The sequence below is a fragment of the Eurypyga helias genome, unplaced genomic scaffold (genome assembly GCF_000690775.1).
Source record: "Eurypyga helias isolate BGI_N326 unplaced genomic scaffold, ASM69077v1 Scaffold50707, whole genome shotgun sequence".
In the NCBI taxonomy this organism is placed as follows: Eukaryota; Metazoa; Chordata; class Aves; order Eurypygiformes; family Eurypygidae; genus Eurypyga; species Eurypyga helias.
The window spans coordinates 8580-28654 of NW_010260777.1; the positions used below are offsets into that span (position 1 = coordinate 8580).

The following is a 20075-nucleotide window of genomic DNA, read 5'->3' on the forward strand; positions in this document are numbered from 1 at the left end:
ACAAACCAAACTTAAGTTCTTCAAATAATGGTGATGAATTTCATGTAAATTCAAGTAAAATTCCTAATCAAATGAACTACAATTCTATTCAACGTTCTGTACACATGCACACTGAAGGAAGGAAAAAAAAAGTCCCTTCACAGGAACTGCTGGATCCACACAGATCTGTCTTGTTCTTCATTCATCTATTTGTACCCAAATCAAGTCAATGGATCTTGCATAACTATAGATCAGAACAGATCCGGCTCTGGAGCAATCAAACAAGGACCTTACTTTATCAATACACCACAGACACGTTTACATTTCCCAAAAAGCAGCCAAAGTTGTCCAGTTACAGAACACAGCTGTTCCACTGATTAACATGAGTTCAGCAACCATTTTTTCCAAATTCAAGGCAACTTGAAGAAACAACTTCTTCTCCTTGGTGTGTATTATAAAGCACTGCGCTCACATCACACATTCTGTGCACCTCCTTAAATTATCAGAAACATTCATAGACACTGCTTTTAGACAGTGACATACAGAGAAAGATACTGCAGTTTTGATGCAGACAAAGGAAAAAATCAATTTCTTTACCTTTCATTTTCTGCCTTCAAGGCAACAACATTTCTTCAGGCAATCTTCCTCGCCCATGCTTATGAAAAAAAGGGAAAATAGCCTACTCATGAAAAAATGGTAATCATCTACATTTTATTGAGGAAGACCTAATATTTTTAACTGTTGTAATGGAATGCAGAAATAGTTTTGTTTGTTTCGAGCAATTTGTGGGTCAAAGAAGAAAAGAGAACAGTTCTGGGTTCCTCCTCCCAGACAGCCTTTCTGATAAATTCAATCTATTTTTATACAACTGTTTACGAATAAGCTCACAGTCTTCTTACAGCTGAAAAGTGAACTGATGTATAGGAGGAATGAAAGTAACATTAAACAATGAGCTAAAAATTCCACTGGGGTACTCTGGTGGTATCAGACACAACGAGAGAAATTGGCAAAGCAATGATACTTCTGAAAATTAAGTCACTGCATGTTTTACTTGTTAAACACAGGAATCTGGTCACAGTGAAGAGGGAAAAATAAAATAATGGTGTACGCAATTATCCTTAACCCTCTAGCAATGCACCATTTCAACTTACTGCTAGAAGCAGATGGGCAAGTTTACAAAAGAATTTGAAATACAGAAGACTTGAGGGCAGGGGGCTTCTGCTGCTTGCTTTTCAAGCCTGCTGCTGTTCAGAAGTATTTCAGCACTTTACAGACGGAAGCTATAAGGAGTTACAATCACTTCTCAAAAGCCAAAGAACTGCAGCATCCAGCAGGGAGCAGCTCCTTGCCTTTATCGCGGTGTTGGTTTTATCCCCTCCTTTATGTTTTAACGGTTTATTATCACTCTCTAAATTACAGAGTTGTTATTTTTTATCTCTCATCCTCTGAAGTGGATTTAAAGCATCAATCCATTCAGAAAAGGCAATCATAGAAGCTGGAAGAAGTGAGGTAGTGCTGTGGGTCAAGTTAAAAAAAAAACAAACAACCCACATTTAAGTGCATCTCATACTGCATGCGTACAAAAATGTGCTTATGAAAACACACACTGATCAGCTCAGAAGTGAAACTTTGAGAAGACATTTGGGTAGTCTGAAATTTTCAGCTACGCTGGTGTCTGCTTTGGCACCTGCAAAAAAGTGCTATCATGGATGCCCATCGCACACCTACGGAAAGGTCCTTCAGACAAATGCTGAATTAGTTGCTCAGACGTAGTGTGGCCATTGGGCAAAAGTTTTCTTTCAGGAGTCCGTATGAATTTCTTGGGCCAGACATGTGCATCCATGCTCATGAAGCTGCCTGGCACCTTATCACATACACCTGCTACATCAGAAAAGACACATAACTCCCCAAAAGGGATCTGAAGCAGCAAGAAAATGCGCAGTTAAGGAAAGTGAGAGTTGTAGCTGTTTCACTTATCAGAAAAGAGAGAGAAATGACTGAACAATATGCACTATGGGACCGTTTTAACTCAGAAATCAGCACAACGAGAACAAGCAGCCTGAACTGGGCGAATTAAAAGCATGAACAACGCACCAATATCTACCATGAAACTGGTAGTCAGTGGGGAAAACCCACCAACAGCCGCAGTGGATGTCCCACTCTTGGTACCATTCAGAGCTTTATAAAAGAAACATCTGTCTGTCTAGTACAAGCTACAGACAACAAAAATCAAGGGTGATTTAAAACTGTATGCCATCCTTGAACTACACCTTGGGGACAAATTCTGCCCTCCCTTGGGTACACCCAGTTTTCAATGAACCTACCTGAAACAGCACCTGTATGGAGTTTCTCATACACCATTTGACTGTTATGGTCACACTGCTATCTTCTGGACAAATAAATCCATTAAAGTAGACAGCAGTCCGATAAAGCAAGAAGTTGAGAATGAAACTAAATCTGTAAATGTAAACTCAGTACATTCTCTATGAAAAAGGCTGTCATTCTCTTGCTTCATAATTACCTTTTTTATCTTTTTTTCTTAGAGTTTTATTATACTAATAAAGGAATAAGACTTTTGTCTTATTAGAAAGACAAAAGTCCCCAACCTTCCACACACACCTGCTGTGTCACATTCCAGATGCGGAATCCACTGCTGAAAACAAAACTGAACATCTCCCTTTGCTTAAATTACTGTATCAGTTTCTGTATAGGGACCTGAAGCTTATGGCTCTGGCTTAGTAGAGTCAAGAGGTACCAAAACTTAGCTGCAAAACTTTAGTTACGTACATGCTTAAGTGCTCTGCTGTATTTGTAATACTTCCCTCATCCACGGCACAGTTCATGCAATAACTTTCCTGGTCACTGGCAAAACAGAATTTGGACATAGGAGACAATTGTTAAACAGCTTTTCCTTCTACAGACTTTTGAAATTAATACTTTATTACTTCATACAAGGCAGTAAAAATAATAAAAATAATCCCACATTTTTTCATAAAAATTAAAAGGATTTAAAACCAAGTCTTATTAAAAAGCCAAACAAACTTTGCACTTAAAACCAAATTAAAGAAATACTATATACACACACACTTCTTTTAAGTAGAGAGTATAATTTTCTACTTGGTATCAACAGGCGCTCTTCATTCATCATCTGCAAGAAACTAGGTTAGGTCTCCATAGTCCACAGTCAGAGTTATTAAGTAAGTAAATATGCCACTGCTTCTGTGCCCTCCTTTCATTTCCTTGCTTCTTCAGACTCCTCGGTCTCTCTCTCTTGATGCTCTCTTTCCCACCTCATTTCTTTCAACTCTTGTCTGTACTTCCGTTCAATGAACCGTTTCTGATGGGCCATCTGGGGAAAGTTATCTGACACAAGGAGAAATATTTTACATTAATAAACAAATTTGTAATACAGAAAGCCTCAGGTTTGGTTTTTTTTTGTCCTTAAACTTTGATGAAATTAGGGGTAAGGGTGAATAGTGTTATTACCATTTTTACTCATTTATTTCTAATAAACCATAGTAAACCAGGGCTGTGTTTGGTTTCTTTATCATTTCCACATCTGTTTCTCCTGCTACAAAACACTGCCAAATCTAATACTCACAAAAATAAAATACAAAATCCTGGTATAGCAACATGGCCAGGTATTACCTGGATTTTACATTCTGTTCCATTAGCAACAGGTGGTCAACAGTGACAAACGAATGTGAGACTACTGTCAATGCTGCTTATCACTCCAAAAAAGTATGAGCCACTGGTTCCAAGCATTGCACAGATGTTTCCATTATAATTATTATTATTATTGTTATTTTAGAACATGCAGAATCCACTAGATGCCCTGCATTATGGCAGGGTTTCTAATGGGAAAGTAATAGTGCAGCAAAATGGAACGCAGTAAAATCTGTTCCTGAAAAAGTTAATGCTTGGCTACGTACCAGAATAGAGCCTCAGCGTAGTCTAAGAGCATGGATGAGTGAAAACAGGCTAAAACAGACTAGACAAGGCTGAGGTGATGGAGAAATAGCTAGGGGGATAGATGCTCCGATTTCAGACTTTTGTCCATTGGCTGGTACGTATGTACAATGTACACTGGTTAGAACCGAGGCTGTAAAACCAGGTTCTAAAAAAAAAAAAAAACCTGCCCTCAATTTAGTGCACAGCTGACAGAACCTGACGTTTTCTGCATGACCAGGGTGCTGACATTCATCTGTGCCTCTGTGCTGCACAGACCTGCACCCTCCAGCCAGTCAGAAAACAAGGAGGTGGCAGCCTGCAGTTGGCAGAATATCCTGCTTAGATCACACGGAGATCTGGGACCAGCACTGGCTACCTATCTGTGACCCAGATAAACCCAAAAGGTTGCTACGCTGACCCTTAAAGCCATACAAACAAATCTGGGAGATGTCTTGGTACAGCGCGCTCTCTCTACTTGGTTACCAAGAGAGAATTCACCTAAGGCTCCTCAGGGAGGACTCCCTTGGCACTGAGCATTTTCCTCCTCTTTCTGCATCCCAGGCAGCAGAGATCTGTTCAGCTAGAGAACACAGTGCAGAAGCCACGTAATCTACAGGAGTTTGTGGTAAAGCACAATGACTTTCTACTGCTTTGTTTTATTGGCCAGTGAAATTGGTGCCTATTATTATACACTACAGGAATAAAAGGTTTATTTGTCAGATATTTACAACTCGGGCATAGGAGGGTGTATTTACTTAAACCTGAGAGCAATCTAAACAGAAGCAAATTGTTTTTAAATTGCTGTTGTTTTTAAAAACACCGTGATTTGTTTAATGGAGTTCTGGGACATTGTGTTGCTCGTGTGCACCATAAAACGGAAATCAGATTTTCAGCACTGTACTTGTAATGTGATTCTTTAAGAACTCCTAAGAACTCAGCTTGGTAGCAACCTGTTTGTTTAGTAAGTTGAGAAGGCAATTTATATAATAAACTCATCATGGCTGTCATGTATATAAACACTTACATGAAAATTACTTTTCCTTGAAGTTAACTATTTATGTATAAAAAAACCCGCCAAACCCAGCCCAAACCAAAAAACCTCCACTCCACAAATACATACATACTAGAAGAGGAACCCATAGGGGCTGTGGAGCCTCCATCCCTAAAGACAGTCAGAACTTGATGGGCAAGGCACTGAGAAACATGACCTAACTTGAAAGTTGGCTCTGCTTTGAGGGGTGGTTGGAGTACAGGCCTCTAGAGGTCTGTGGTATTCAAACAAATACGTATGTCAGCAAAGAGCTGTGAATCCTTGGCCTGACAGGAGATAAAGCTCAGAGCTCTGAGTGGTGATACCATCACAAGAAGAAATACACAAAGTAAACTTCAGTAACATTTTGTACGTATTCAGTGGAGAAGGGAGGTTATGTTGTTCTACTTCTCACATTTACTGGGGGTGAGAAGTACATGCCTAGAAGATGGGATATAAAAAAATCTGAAATACAGGGATTCATTGTCTTCTGAAGTTTCTAAGCCCTGGGATTTCCACATGCAGAGAGAACAGATCAAAAACCTTTGGCATCTGAGGAACTGCATGGCTTTCCTTTGAATCAAATGCAATACATGTACCTCCCCATGTTCTTCTGAAGAGAGATCTGCTGCTGCACAAAATGCATGTGATCTATTTGCTTACAGTGAGTCCACACATGGCACTTCAACTCGACTGACAAGTTCTTTCATGTAAGACGTTTGCATACACTAATTCCTTTCATATCTGAGACTCCGCTGCAATGAAGGACTGCTCCCATGCTGGCTGTCCTGTGCCTAATTCTGAGATGCATGCACAGATCACTGGATCCTCACAGAAATACTGGCTTACATTATCTGGGGATCTGCCTGTCAGATCTTAACCAAGCCTGCTGCATCATCTGAGATCAAATATTATTTTCTAAACTGGCAACTGAAAAGTCATTTTATTCCTCCCCGAAATTAGAGAACGAGCCAACCACATCGTCAGAGACTAGGCAGTCTTATCCCACTGCATATGTAAACATGGAAAAATCCCAATGAGACTTCACTGCACATTGTTCTCTTTGAGTTGCAACTTCTGTAGCTGATCAACTCCCTTTCAAAAATACTTGTTGGTATCATACTAACTTCACTTGCTACAAAATTGTCTTGAAAGTACTAAAAGGAAAACCTGCTGCTCAGAAGCTGACAGCATTCAGCACAATTCATTCTCCCACAAAACCTGCACTTCACCTCACTAAAACCAAGGACGTAAACTTTAAATTATTTTCTTTGTTACCCAAGTATCTTACATTTTTCAAGTGCGTCCATTGCAGCTCCCATTTCTGCTTGCTGAATACTGTGAAAGCCAAACAAAAACATGTTACATGAGGTCTAAGTCATACAGGATAAACTGAATTTTCTGACACAGTGGAACACTAGCTACTCTTCTGTAATAAAACTCTGGATAACCAGTAGCTAGTAATTCCCAGAGTGTATGATATATCAGCCTTTCCATAAATATGTGAGCATTAGCACCACAGCTCCAGCAGACTATTTTTAAACTTAGATCAATAACACTAAGAGAATATTCTAGTCCATTCTTCACTGAAGCATTTGCTTTTACTTGAGAGAAAGAAAGGAACAAAATCAGAGGTGTGAATGCTGTAAAACCAATGATATTTTTGTAACCACCACCAGATTTGGCAGCAGAAAATAAGATGAGGTCTTTGGGGTTCATAGTGAAGTCTTTGCGACTTTAGAAAGCATTCTAAAATGCCTAAAAGTAATAACACCAGGAAAAAAAATCTGAGCGCCTTGCACTCTTGACTCGCCAGCTTAAGCTGAACAGTAGTAGCAAAGCCAAAGATAAAAGTCACTATTTCCTGGAAGCTGCTCTGCTGTTTCTAGTCTGACAGACTCTAATGGGTTAGTATTGCTAGCCACCTTGTAGGCAAGGTCATAAAAAATGAGACCCAAAGCCTAAAGATGTTGAATCCTTCAGGTGTTCCTGAGGCAGAAACTCAGAAAAGCTTGAAGAAGGCTCTATAGCTTTTCTTTTTTAAGGCCATTTTTCTAGCTCCATGGCTAGACAGTTTGGACACTGCCACATTCAAACTTTAACACCATGCAGTTAATTTTTCACTATACCTTGGGCCTTTACCACATCCTATTCTTTCCCCTTTGAAGTAAACAGCTACGGTGTATGTCCTGGCATGAGACGGTCCCACTGTCTGCAAAGTCCTGAAAAAAGAATTTTATTTAATTTATTTTAATTTATTTTATTTTTATAAAAAGATTTATTCAAGCAGGAAGTATTAAAATCCAGGATCTGTTTGTGGCACACGTATCGCCAAGCTTTCAGCCCAATCAATACATATAGATAAATTAGTGCAAAGCATGGAACAAGGGTTAAAAGATCCCTGTATATCACATTAACATAGAGATTACCAGTATGGTACACTACAAAAAGGAGACACGTGCACAAAATGCACCTCGTTTATACTGGTCTCATTTGTTCCTTCAGGTTCACTCAGAAGCACCATATGAAAACTAAAACTTTAACCTATCGGCAAAAATGCACACAATAACACAAAGTGCTTGCATGCTGCAAACACACTTGTAATGAAGTCATGTAACTTGAGCACAGCGGTGCAATTGGAAATAATTACACCAATATGATTATTGTGTGCACTAAAATCGTAGTCCTTGAGAGCTGTGCAGTTAGCAAGGTTTTCAAAGGGCTTTATATTGGACATGGTAGGTCTCTACATAGTGAACTATCACCGTACAAAAACATTTTCAATCAGCTTTGAATGGTTACGGTTTGTCACAAACTTTCCATCTGAGCTAAAGTCTAGGATGTGCATCAACCTTCTAAAGGGGAAAAAAGATCATTTCCTAGACATGCAATGAATTGTTGCTTCTGCCATCTCTTCCTGCTGTCCCAAATCTCTCCTCACTGTCAGCCTGAGTTCTGTTCACTAGCTCGTTTATTTTTTGGAAGGAACACCAATTTCATATCAATTTTTAAAGTATCTAACTATAGTACTCTGACTCTGTGTGCGGTGACAAGAGCAAATAAAACCCACACCAAATTTAAAAGCAGTATTACTGACTGCAATGAAACAGATAACCTGAAGAAAAGGAATTTAACAAGATAATAAGAAGATAACAGCATATTACTAGCTCTAAGCTGTACTATAAAAATCAATTTGTCATCACAGCAAAACAAACATTTGGTACTTGATACTCAGTGGGTTTTACAAGAATCAGGAATTGTTTCTTTTGTATTCATCTCCCTTGTGAAGACAAAGCTCTGAGCCCTCAATACAGAGACACCGAGGAGTCAGATTTGCAGAGCATCAGTTGCAGTGTTAGAGCGATCATATTTCTGAAGTGCACTGTTTGTCACTGTCACTGAACTGCTACATTTCAATGAAAACTTTACTTCAGTAAATGTGACAAATGCACTCAAGACTTTCACTCTTCACACCTTTTTGATATAATAGTCCCAACAACACAAGCCTTGAACTTTCATAGCCTTTATCTCCTCATTTGGGGCTAACATTGCACCCAACCCTACATTAAATGAATGGCTATAAACGCAATATGTAATCTTAAGTTTATTACTGCCTGTTTGAAGCAGCTATTGTGCCACTTAACAAGTGAAAGAGAGAAGGGAGATCCATTCCATCCAGCTTCAGGTATCTAACTGAGGTGTACAAGTGAAGAGGTTCATTGCCTTGAGCGCTTCTACCACTATACAGGAGGAGAGGCTGAATTGTGCTGGAACTATCTTGTATCCATATAATCCCACTTCTTACTTGTAAAGAGGAATGTCTGGCTCCTTTCCTTCTGTCCTGAGAGTCAAGCAGCACTGCTGAAGCTGAGATTTAGGATCATTCCAATCTTGATTTAAAATAAACTCCTGCAAGAAGTTCACAAAGGTGCTTTTATGATTGAGAGACTGTGTTAAGAGTCCAAAACATAATAATGTGTTAAAACATGGCAGCAGAGAAGTACGAACCTGACTGGTCTTACCTTTAGCCGTGGGAAAAAACATACATTCATGAAAGTGTGAACATATTCCAAATCTTTATCAATGTACAGAGCTGCAATAAAGGCTGAAGGGGGGGAAAAAAGGTATTGTCACTCATCCAGGCTTGCACTTTTAGAAACAAGTATCTATGAGTACTCTAAAACCATATTCAATTATGTTTCACAGCAGTGATTTGATGAGGGTATTATTATCCTGCATACGCAGGGAAAAATAAAGTTGACCAAGAGATTAAGTGAATTACCCAAATCCACTCAGTCATTTTAAGAGCTAGAAACAACACTGAGCTCCTAAATCTAGCCTTTTTACCTGGAGATGGTGGATACTTACAAATATCGCTACTAGGTGATCACCCCTGGGTACCATAAAAATATTTTAGATATAAATCACTCCTGTTTGTGTGCACTTTCCATTTGCTAAGAGGATTTGGCAAAAGCCAAGGGTTCTGAATGGATGACAACACATATCAAAATATACAAGATAAGGATTAACTTTCCCTGCAGAATATTCTTTACACTTCCCACTTTCTTTGGAAAGAAGGTAGCACAAACTTTCATAAATGTACTAAAAATAATTTAATTTTAATGTAGCTTTCCCTCTTGTGGAATGACCATTTTGAAACCTCCTAAAATGAAATCAAATGAACCACAGAAATATTCACCCGCTGCAGGAACTACTTTATCTTCCAACAGTGACAAGAACACATTAATGAAACATTGAAACTGCTGTTAAACAGCTCAACTCTGAATACAAGCTTTAACTTTCTAGACATGTTTTTGACCTGGTCAACATGCCCCCTCAGTTTCTAAGCCTACAACTTTGCACGTGCAATTACGCCTCCTTCAAGCCTTCATAAATCTAGGCTAATGTTCAAAAGTCTGTTTTTCAGAGGTATAGTTCATATGAAAACCTGAACATACATTTGTAAGAGTTATTTGGGGTATTTCTAAAGGCTTTCTTAAACAAGCCCTAAGGAAAAAGGAGTTGCATAAATAGTAAGCTGTTATAACGAAATTAACTCACATTCCAAGAGATCAGCCAAAGTCTTAGTTCGAAGAGCTACAGGTCTTTTTGTCTTGTCATTAGTGATGGCAAATTCTTGCATTCCCAGCTCTTCTGCCACCTTGGCCTGTGTCCTGTTGTTCACCAAAGAGCTTCTCAACAGCTGCAATAGAAAGAAGTTCCACTCGAGGGTAACAATTACCACTGCCAATCTATAAAAGGTAGGGAGAGCTGGGGAGAAACAGTTACTTTTATCCTTGTAGCCTCTCACTTCTCAGTTATATTGACATTTTGTTTCAGCAGGCCTCAAATGATTTACATAAACACACATTCTTTCAACTGCTGATTTCTCCTCGTGTTTCAATTCTTCACACCAAATTTTATTTATTCTATGGAGACATTACTTCTCTAGCTGTCTTGCATTTAAAACGCTTGTCTGTGAGCTTCTTTGCAATCATATACCACACCTCCATCAGTCCTGTGCTTTTTCAGCTAATCTGCATCTTTCTAGTTTAAGTAATACAGGGATATATACTTTTTTCCCCACATAAAGCGTAAATATACAATATTCTGGAGCATATAGAGCAGTGCCCAGTGTCCACCAAACCAGAAATAAATAGGCAGTAATTAAAACAAATGCACACTAAAGCAATAGAGCCTAGTGTCTGGGAACAAGCAGATGAGGAAGCTGCTCCATTCATTTCTCCAGAGAAGAAGCAGCAAAGCCGGAGAGCCTGTATGCACTGTGTGCTCTACCGAAGGCAGCACAGCTGAGCCAATGCATCCCTGACAAAGATCCGCCTCCCACATTTTCAGTGTGTGACAACGTTCAGGAAACCGGCTTTTCCAATAGAATTCCCTGAAGTGCTTAACCCTGGCTCTAGGAAGACTGTTTAAACAAACACACAGCACTGCCAAAGACACAATCCCATACGGTTTAAAGGAGTATTTTGGAATTTTAGGGTTTCATACAGTTTTCTGAACCCCTTGTTAAGCTGGGGGTGTTTTTTCCTGTCTGTTTGCTTTTTTGCTTCAAATGAAACAGCAGTTGAGACAAGACGTTAGGGATATTACAGCAGGTAGGGGTGGGAGGGAAAGCATGTCCCTCTTTTCCACTCTTCCTACGTAATCTAGGGTTGAGGAGCTGCATACACACTTCTTTCTCTCTTTGTCTTCCATGTCACATTTGCTCAGCTCATTAGACCCAAGTTATATGCTACCTGGGCTCCAGCCCGTCAACCGAGCTTATGAAAATCAAGATTTATTTGCTGCACTTGATACTTCATCTCTGACAACAGATAAATGAAGAACAGTATGTTCATAATTTGTTTGGCAATGATGTATGAAGCAGATACTCACAACTTGATCTTCACAAACTAGGCAGACTGCAGATTGGGTTGTTACCTGCCTCCCTAACCTCTGCTTAAACTCATCTTCTACTAGTTCCTTTCCAAAATTCTTCCCTTTTATGTCCTTAACATAAACGAACAACACTTTCTGCAACATAATCTTAAGTATGATATGCAACCGATGGCACAGAAGTGCAGCATCATGTGACAAGAATCTGTTTCTCGTAAGTGGAGAAGAAAGATCTCTTTTGCTGTGTTTGCAGCAAAGTATTTATTTTGCTGGGACTTGTAATCATGATTAGTAGTATCATAAAACAAAGAGCAACATATGCACTACACAGAGAATTAGAGATGGAAAAAAACAGTTATCCTTTTAGCACTCCGGTTATCCGCTCGGTCTGTATCAGAATTTGCCTCCTCTACAAATGTGACCTAGCAAGAAACTCAAGCCCCCTTAACGGTACAGGGAAGACACAGCACCTGTGCCTTCCCAGCAGCTTCCTTAGATCTATTCTCTGCACCGGCAGCACACAGCCTGCATCACTGCAGATGCTGTAACGTGTGATGGCTGCTCAACTGGAGCATCTATCCAGCTGGAGCAACTCCAGTTATGATGCAGGTTTTCCCTATCCCTCCATCTTCACACAGCATAAGACTACCCATGCTTGTGCCATAAGCCAGTAATGGAAAAGCTGTATCTTCCAACGGACAACAAAACTTCATCCTCTTTTTGGACAGAACACTTCGCTGTCTCAAAATATGTAGACAAGGCTATGTTCCCCTTTCGTTTTCTTAAATATAGATAGTTTACAGATGTCTCTCCACAAGTAATCACTACACTCTGGGAAACCACTGCACTGCCAGTCAAGCAGAATCTTCACATCCTTGACCAAAACTCTGCTCAACACTACAGACACCATCCTGCTGATGTTATTGCTTCGAATGTAAGTATGTCCCCAGATAACAGGAGAAAGAGCTCTGTTGTTTCTCTTCAGATTCCACATCAGTCTCCTTTCTCACTAGTCTCATTTCATTTGTCCTCAATTAAAAACATCCTAAGACAATTTTCTTTTTCACTGAATGCACATCCTCAGAGTTGAAATTTTACTCTAGACAGTGCCTACTTCTCCTGTCTTTATGTGCTTTCAGCATCAATTCCACTCTGTAGTTTCCCCTACAAACTTAAACTGTGCAACTTGTTCTACTTGCCAACTCACTAACCATTAAATAAAGCAACATGGAGACATTCTGATCATTGTTCTGAGTATTTACACCCATTAATACCAACATTTTAATACTTCCTGCCAAATAGCTCTTACTACAACACTACTGATGCCTACGTTCTTAAAAGTCACCTGCAAACAAAACAAAACCCCACCAGTCTTGGATTTCTGCCTTGTTTTTGTTTCTCTGAAGAATTAATATGACACAGCTCTTCCCCTTTTAACTTTTACTTCCTACATTCAGGCTTTAGCTACTCCTGTCTTCTGACGGGTGCAGAAGAATCCATACAAAGGTAAATGAAACTTAAGAACTGGTGACGAGTAATTAAAATTAGTTTTAGTCAGAGAATATCCTTCTTTTTTTCTTGTAAAACACCTAAGCAGCATATTCTTGACAACACACTGCCTGCTAGACACTTAGCATCGCCACCCCTTTACTGATTTGAGAAAACCACTGAGTAGCCAAGAAACCTACACTGCTACTTCCTAATTAACCGGAAGACTTGTCTCACATTTACATGTATGGCTTTTTTATTCTAGTCAAGACTTGAAAATGAAGAAAAATTTAGTAAGCCTAAAAAAATTTCTTGCTCAGAAATAAAGCCACAACTGTTTAGCTGCAGTATTAAATGAATCAGTCAGGAAAAAACTACATATACCACCACCCTATGTTTAAAGTACTGTAAAACTGTTGAAAGATCCCCAAATTGAGCTGTTCAGAGCCCAGATACGACAGGCTGAAAGGCTGCAGTAATCAACAACAGATGACTATAAAAATAGTAAAATTACATTCAGAAGCCACCACAGGAGCTCCAGATTGAAGACATCAGGAAAACCAGACTAAAATAGATTGTAGAAACTTCTTATCAGGAAACATAACCCTGCCGGGTTGCAGGTTCAACAGACCGAAAGTTACGAATAAAAGAAGTCACGTGATAAACCATTTAAACTGGCAGAGACACCCATCGTTAAACAAGAACTAATCTTATCTCCCAATTTCATCACTGACATCCTTAAAATTATTGATCCATTTCACAGACAGAACAAAAATTATTGCATTGGGCTCATAAATCACCATTTCCTATTCATTGCAGTGCTCCTGACTTAAAATTAGCAAAGCCTTATTAAGAGCAGTGGTTGCTGTGGCTTCTTTTATTAATCAAATCCAGAATAATTCACTAGCTGCTCCCATAATTTCAGCCTCCATCCCACCCTTGCTCTCCCAGAGAGCATGATTGATGGCAGCCTCACCGTTAAGTGCCCTTCATGATGATCAGGGAAATGTATGAATAAATACTCTGTGGCTACCAACTGCATTATGGAGTCACCCAGGAATTCCATCCTCTGGTTGTGGCCTCTGAAAAATGAGACATCAATACAGCAAAATCAATAACCACTCAGGGAGGAAAAAACAAAACCAGCATGAACACGCAAATTAAAATAAAGAGTGATCTGAAAGTGAGCCTCGCTCATTTCCAAACACATATAAGACAATTTTCCAGTGTTAACCAGGTGAGATGAAAGCACAGTTCGTTACTGTCGTAACACCAATTTTCAGGGAGAAAGCAAATCAGGGTAGCTACTTATAAACACAATTATTAGATCACCGATCTGGGACTAATTGGAGGAGAAGAGCCATCGACATCAAGTTTGTAATGTGATACTGTGTCTACTTGCAGCTTCTTATAAGAAAGTGAACTAATGAATGCAACAACTTCAATAGAGGAAAAGGTCTGTCCGTTCATGAGAAATAAAAGGATCAGGGTTTAAACCTGGGTGAGATCCCGGACTGGGTAACCACTGGTCTGACTCTACTGCTTGCTTTAAGATGGGGCCTGGCAGCTCTAATCAGAGACCCAAAACCAATGTGTTAGGTCCTGTACACACCATAGAACACAAGGGCTGCACTTGGACCAAAGAGCTCTTTCCTCTGTCCAAATGTACCTGCAAGTATGCTTCGCTTGGAGTGCTGTGCGAATATCAATGACCCAGGAAACCCAGCAGGAAGACCAGGAAGGCTCTCTAACATCTTCACCAGTCTTTCCCAAGGGATCCACTACTGGCTACTGCCACAGGCGAGATACTGAACCAGGCAGACCCACAAACACTGCTGCTCTATTCTCTTCTGGAGAACAGATGCAACATCTAGAGTTTGCCTACAAAAGCACAATTGGGCATACTAACAGAAGGATGACCAGTGCTGCACGAGGACGCCTGCTGTGTACTCACAGAGTCAGATGGTTAAAGCCCACTGTCCTCAGAGTGAACGCGCGTGCTAGAAGCCGCACATGAGTAAAGATGACTCCAATTGCCTCCTCAAACTCTGTAAGCTTTTGAAGAACTGGAGAGGTCTCGATGAGTTGCCTGTCAGTATTGGATTCCTGCAGCTGTAAAGAAAATGAAGTGCAAATAAGGACAAACTGACACTGTTTCAGATTTTTCAGAGAAAAGCAGGCTTTCTTTAAACCAAAGGCAAAGAATACAGTGAATACATTGGTCTGTGGACAGCTGAAGTGAGAACACCCAGTTTCCTCTGTCTTTTGTCCTGGATAATTACCACTCAAAGAAGATGTGAGCTCTTACATATGCTTTTTTAACAACTGAGGCATTTGTAACACATTGCTTATATGGTCTCTACACGTGGATGGGCTAATTATTTTCACAAAGCTTGTACAACTGTATGTGTCTGAGTTTTCTAAACCTATTGCGTTGTTTGCAGCTGAGCAACAGATTCAAAAATTATTAGAATAGCACCAGCAGACTGATAGCATGTCAAGATGAGACAAAACCCAAATCTGTTTCCCACCCCTTCCTTCAGTATCAAAAAACTTAGTATATGAAATTCAAAAGGGCACAATAACACAGAACATTATCACTTTGGGTCAGTATCTTTTCTTATAGGTTTCTTGACTGATGTCCTTGATGTGGTGACACTGTTAAATGGCTTTCTGGAGCTGGGAAATGGCTTAAGCGTTTCCTCCAGCCACTCTGGGCATCTCTCTTGCATAGCAATGCCTTCATGCATCATCCACATGAGGATGCCTAAAGGAAAAGTAAGAATAGCCACATTTTTTTTTAAAGTGGCATTAAGATCATTTTTGATCTGTTGCCTGTTCCTTTCTATTAATTGATTACATTCTATTTGTCTTTCTCCTTAAACACTACTGAGCTTTCAGCTAACATTCTCATAGAACTACATATTCCAAGCACCAAAATCCCATGATTGGGTGATAATAGTGAGTCTGGAGTTCAGTTGCACATGGAGCTGAGACTGCTTTTTTGCTTCCTCATGCACAGTCCTTTGTATTTACCTACAGAGAATTTCAGTCGCTTTTTTACTCCATAGTTAGTCACTTGTGCACTCTCACAATCAGCCTGCAATTCCTCAGCCTGCTGTTGTTCCTGCTACTCTGAATAATTTGGCATTGTCAACAAACTGCCACCTCACTGCTCATCCTCTTCCCTAAGCTGCCCATGTGAACAGCCTCTACTTTAGCAGAGATCCCTAGGGAAATATGCCAGTGATCTTCATCCCGTGTAAGACGTGGACTCCCTCTGAAGAGACCACATTTATCCAGGTAACCACTAACTGTTTTTTTTCATGACCACTCCTACTGACTGGACTACTGCCAAATAACAGGGCTACAGGCCTCCAGTTCCGTGTATCTTACCCAGAGTTTTATTCATTTTTAACTGGCATCTCATTTGCCATACTGTTACAGTGACTTTCAGTAATTTTTAAAATACTAGTTTTCAGGCTAACTGTGCCCAAAGGCCAACCTGAGCAGCCTGTGTTTCCCCTGCTGGCAAGCAGAGAGTGAGGATGGCTTCTGGAACACCGAAGCAAATAAATCATCACACAAGTTCAGGTAGCAGCAAAAATGATAAGCTGCATATACTGACTGTCTCCAACTTCTAAGCAGAATCCAAGTAATCTAAGCAGAGAAAAAGGTTACAGTAGAATAAAAGTAAGGGAAAAGAAAGAAATCCAGAGTAAGAAGAATTTTCTTGGTAGCTTGTGTCACCATGCAGGATAGCTGGTGCTGAATCTCAGAAGTTTATCTTCCCATTCAGACTCTCTTCTATTTTCCCTCACAGACAGTTGGTTGTGAAAACAGTTTACGTGTGCTGACTTGTTGCTGAAGACTTTGCCCATGTAACCACTGCAAAATGTGTCCAAACATGAGACATTTCAGACAGAGGCTTCCAAGTGACCTTCTGCTGGAAAGGGGTGCCCATCAAAGGTTTGAAAGGAGTCAAACTGAATGCACAAAACATCAGAGATTTGGTTGGACAAAAGAAACCTTCCAAATGTTCACGTAACCCTGAAAACCTTGCTAACTGGCTGGATGATGGTTTGAATACGCCTGCCGGCACACTTGGAAAACACTGCCGTGTTTGCTGTGAAGAGAAGGAGCTACAGTGCAGAGTGACTTCCCCTAGGTCTCCCTCAGAATTAAGACATGGAACAAGGACTGGGAAAACATTCTTCCAGCCTCGTAAACTAGCATCTTGTGAATCTGTAACCTCCAATACGTGAAGGATAAATCAGCTTTCAGGAACCTTCATCATTTAGGTGTTTACTTGGTATTAAAGGTACCAGAATGACCAAACCAACCATGCTGTCACTGCACAAACACACCCATCCCAAAAAAGTCAGAATCACACTCTTATTCCATTCAACTTATGTGCCTTCCTACTATTAAGATTTCAGGTTAACAAAATATGTACACAGATTTTTTCTGACCCATTTTCCACCAGCTTTGAGAAGATGAACAAGAAACACCAAATGTTGCCTCTCACTTTATTTATTGTATGAGAAGCAGAGTTATATATCAAGCATGACCCAAGGAAAGGTGAACGATTAATTCTCAGAAAGGCAGAGACTCATTATTTATTAAGAAACCCCACACCAAACAAACCCCAAAACCAAACACAAAGGCAAATATATACATTCCTTTGGCTACTTTTTAACACAATTCTGAGATGTCATTACAATAGAAACCTATGGAAAAGCATCCATGAAAATAAAACAGCGCTATGAAATTTATTACGGGAAGAGATACACTTACTTGGAGTGGGTGTAGCGGATAATTAAGCCATACATCCCGCAGGTCCTGCAAACATGGAGAGATGCCTTTAAAGCTCAAGGGAGTCATTTAACAAATTCCACAGTGCTAAATAAAATGTCATTACTTGAAATACTGAACTATTTCAGATGCTGACTCTGCTTATTGCAAATTCAATAGTGCTGGCAAACTAATTTTTAAAATCGTGTATTTGCTGTTCAAACTGCCTGTAGTTCTCCCAATTAGCTTGTGTCAAAGAGGTGGAAAAATCCTTGAACCAAATAAAAAGTGGTTAAATGAAGAAAAAGATTTGTTTAAGCCTCAGGACTAACTGTATTTGCAAGTACTTCTCAGTAGCAAGTTTGACTTCACTAAAGGCAAGGTCTAAAAATCATTTATTTTCTTCTAATTCATACAGGTTTCTTTCACTCCAGGCACTGAGCAGCAAATAAACACTGAGTTACAAGAGGCTTCAAAATACTTTTATTCCTAATAGGCTTTGTCATTTCACAGACTCAGAGACTTTCAAGGAAGAAAGAATTGTATAATTCACCCCCTCACCACTGCCACATGTATTGTCCCAGCAGTATGTGCTGGTTACTGTCCCAGGTTGTCATATGGGATAAATTCCAGCTGACAGTGACTGAAGATACAGTATGCAAGAACAGATCAGACTTCAATTACGCAGCTGGGTAAAAATTGCATGAAATCCCCTGCGTTTTTGTCAAAGTTATGTTTAAAACTATTAGGAGTGGGAGGATTTAGCTGGTAAAACAGGAATAGTCGCTTTACATGTGCATCATTTCCCCAAAGCATGCTGCCTGGATCCACAGCACCCATCTCTGGTGTTAGAGCAGCACTCTGAAGGGAAATCTGCAGGCTTCCCATGCCACCCACCCTTCCAAAAGCCAACAAACAAACAGCCCACCTACGGAAACACTGCAATTTTTTTTGCCTGAACCCGTCTGTGCAGCTTGCTGTGCTAAACATGCTGTGATATATTCACTTTCTAAGAGTGTTTCTGTTCATTTGTGATTCTCAAGTAAAACAATGGGCAAGAAAGCATGTCTTCAGTTACTTTTAAAATGGACATCGAATCATATAAATACATTCATACCTTGTCATTGAAGAGTAAACGTCCAAATAATTGCTTGGCTTCTTCTAGGCTCCCCTCTAGATAAACAGCTCCTGCATGAGGGAACCAATACGCCAAAGGTCAATGATGCATTGGTACTTAGAAAATTACTAAGCACGGGGAGGTCAAAGATCTCTGCCTTCTTCACCTCCCATACATTTATTTTTTTAAAGCATGCTGAGGTAACACACAATTTACTGAGAAATGTAAAGCATATTAAACACCAACATAAATCAGTGGTCATAAAATGCACAGAAAAAACTGAAATAGAAAATGATACATCCAAAGACCAAAGTTTAAACAAATTAGGTTAGAAGCAATCTATTTCTAAAAGTAGTTTCCAGTAATCTGCTAACTATACCATATATGCAGATACTGAAAGGCATGAAATAAATTTCAATAGCTAGCAAATAATTTTCAACTTATTCTGTACTTTCAACAACATTACATTCTGCAATCAAATGATGTGTCAGGACTATTCCAAACCTCAGTGTCTCCCCAGTATCACAGTAACACATTTTCTGAACTGGAAACTGTACCTCTGCATCTCTCAATTTCTGGAGATTATGGTATTGTTTTTTCCTCCCCAACTGCATATATAGCCCTCACTAGCCCTCCACACACTGCTCTGCAGCAAGCTCTGCAAAACTTGTGCTAGTATATTACATTTTTGTGTGTACCACATACATTCTGTAGCTGCACAGGCACTTACAAATTCAATATCAACGTTTTGCCTTTTCATACTCTTTACAGGAGGGCTTCTGAAAACCTCAAACTGCTTCTTGTAAGCACATCTGTATAACAGAGCAAAGGGAATTCACAGCTACATGAAGAAAAAGAAAGGGAGACAATGTTCCCATACACAGGGAGACCAGGCCTTGCCTTGCTGTGTTTTATCCCTGCCTCTTTCCTTTTGGTTCCTCACTAGGCCAGCTACTCCCCTTGGACACTTTGGAGAACAGTTTGGGGGTTTATAAGACTATCTCATCAGAGACACATTACTGAGAGCACAGAATTTCACCCAGTTCCCTGACAGCCTGCTTACACTCCTGGTTATTATTTTCATCACAGGGAAGAAACATCAGACTTCAAGTAGTGGGTCCAGACCTCACATATACTTTAATGGTCCTTTAACAAGCTCTCAGGTTTTAGCTATGGCCCTGACAAAATCTTATTGCTCAATTAACAAATTTGTAATGGAGGTTAAACAGCAAGCTTGCTCTCTCAGAAAATCCCAATGCCTGCCAAATAGTCCTCATCATTACATCCTAGACAAGCTGAATCACAGAATGGTTTGGG

The 20075-nt window shown here is 39.8% G+C and overlaps 1 protein-coding gene across 1 annotated transcript; it reads right to left on the reverse strand.

Moving 5' to 3' along the window:
• Positions 1-2882: 2882 nt before the first annotated feature.
• LOC104512226 (ribonuclease 3-like) lies at positions 2883-18829 on the reverse strand (the record flags this gene model as incomplete). Its single annotated transcript, XM_010155127.1, has 10 exons — positions 2883-3342; positions 6252-6298; positions 7090-7182; positions 8766-8869; positions 8983-9065; positions 10022-10163; positions 13824-13929; positions 14802-14959; positions 17645-17689; positions 18759-18829. Coding segments are annotated over 10 exons (980 nt in total), but the record flags the coding sequence as incomplete, so codon positions are not given.
• Between the last annotated feature and the right edge of the window lie 1246 nt (positions 18830-20075).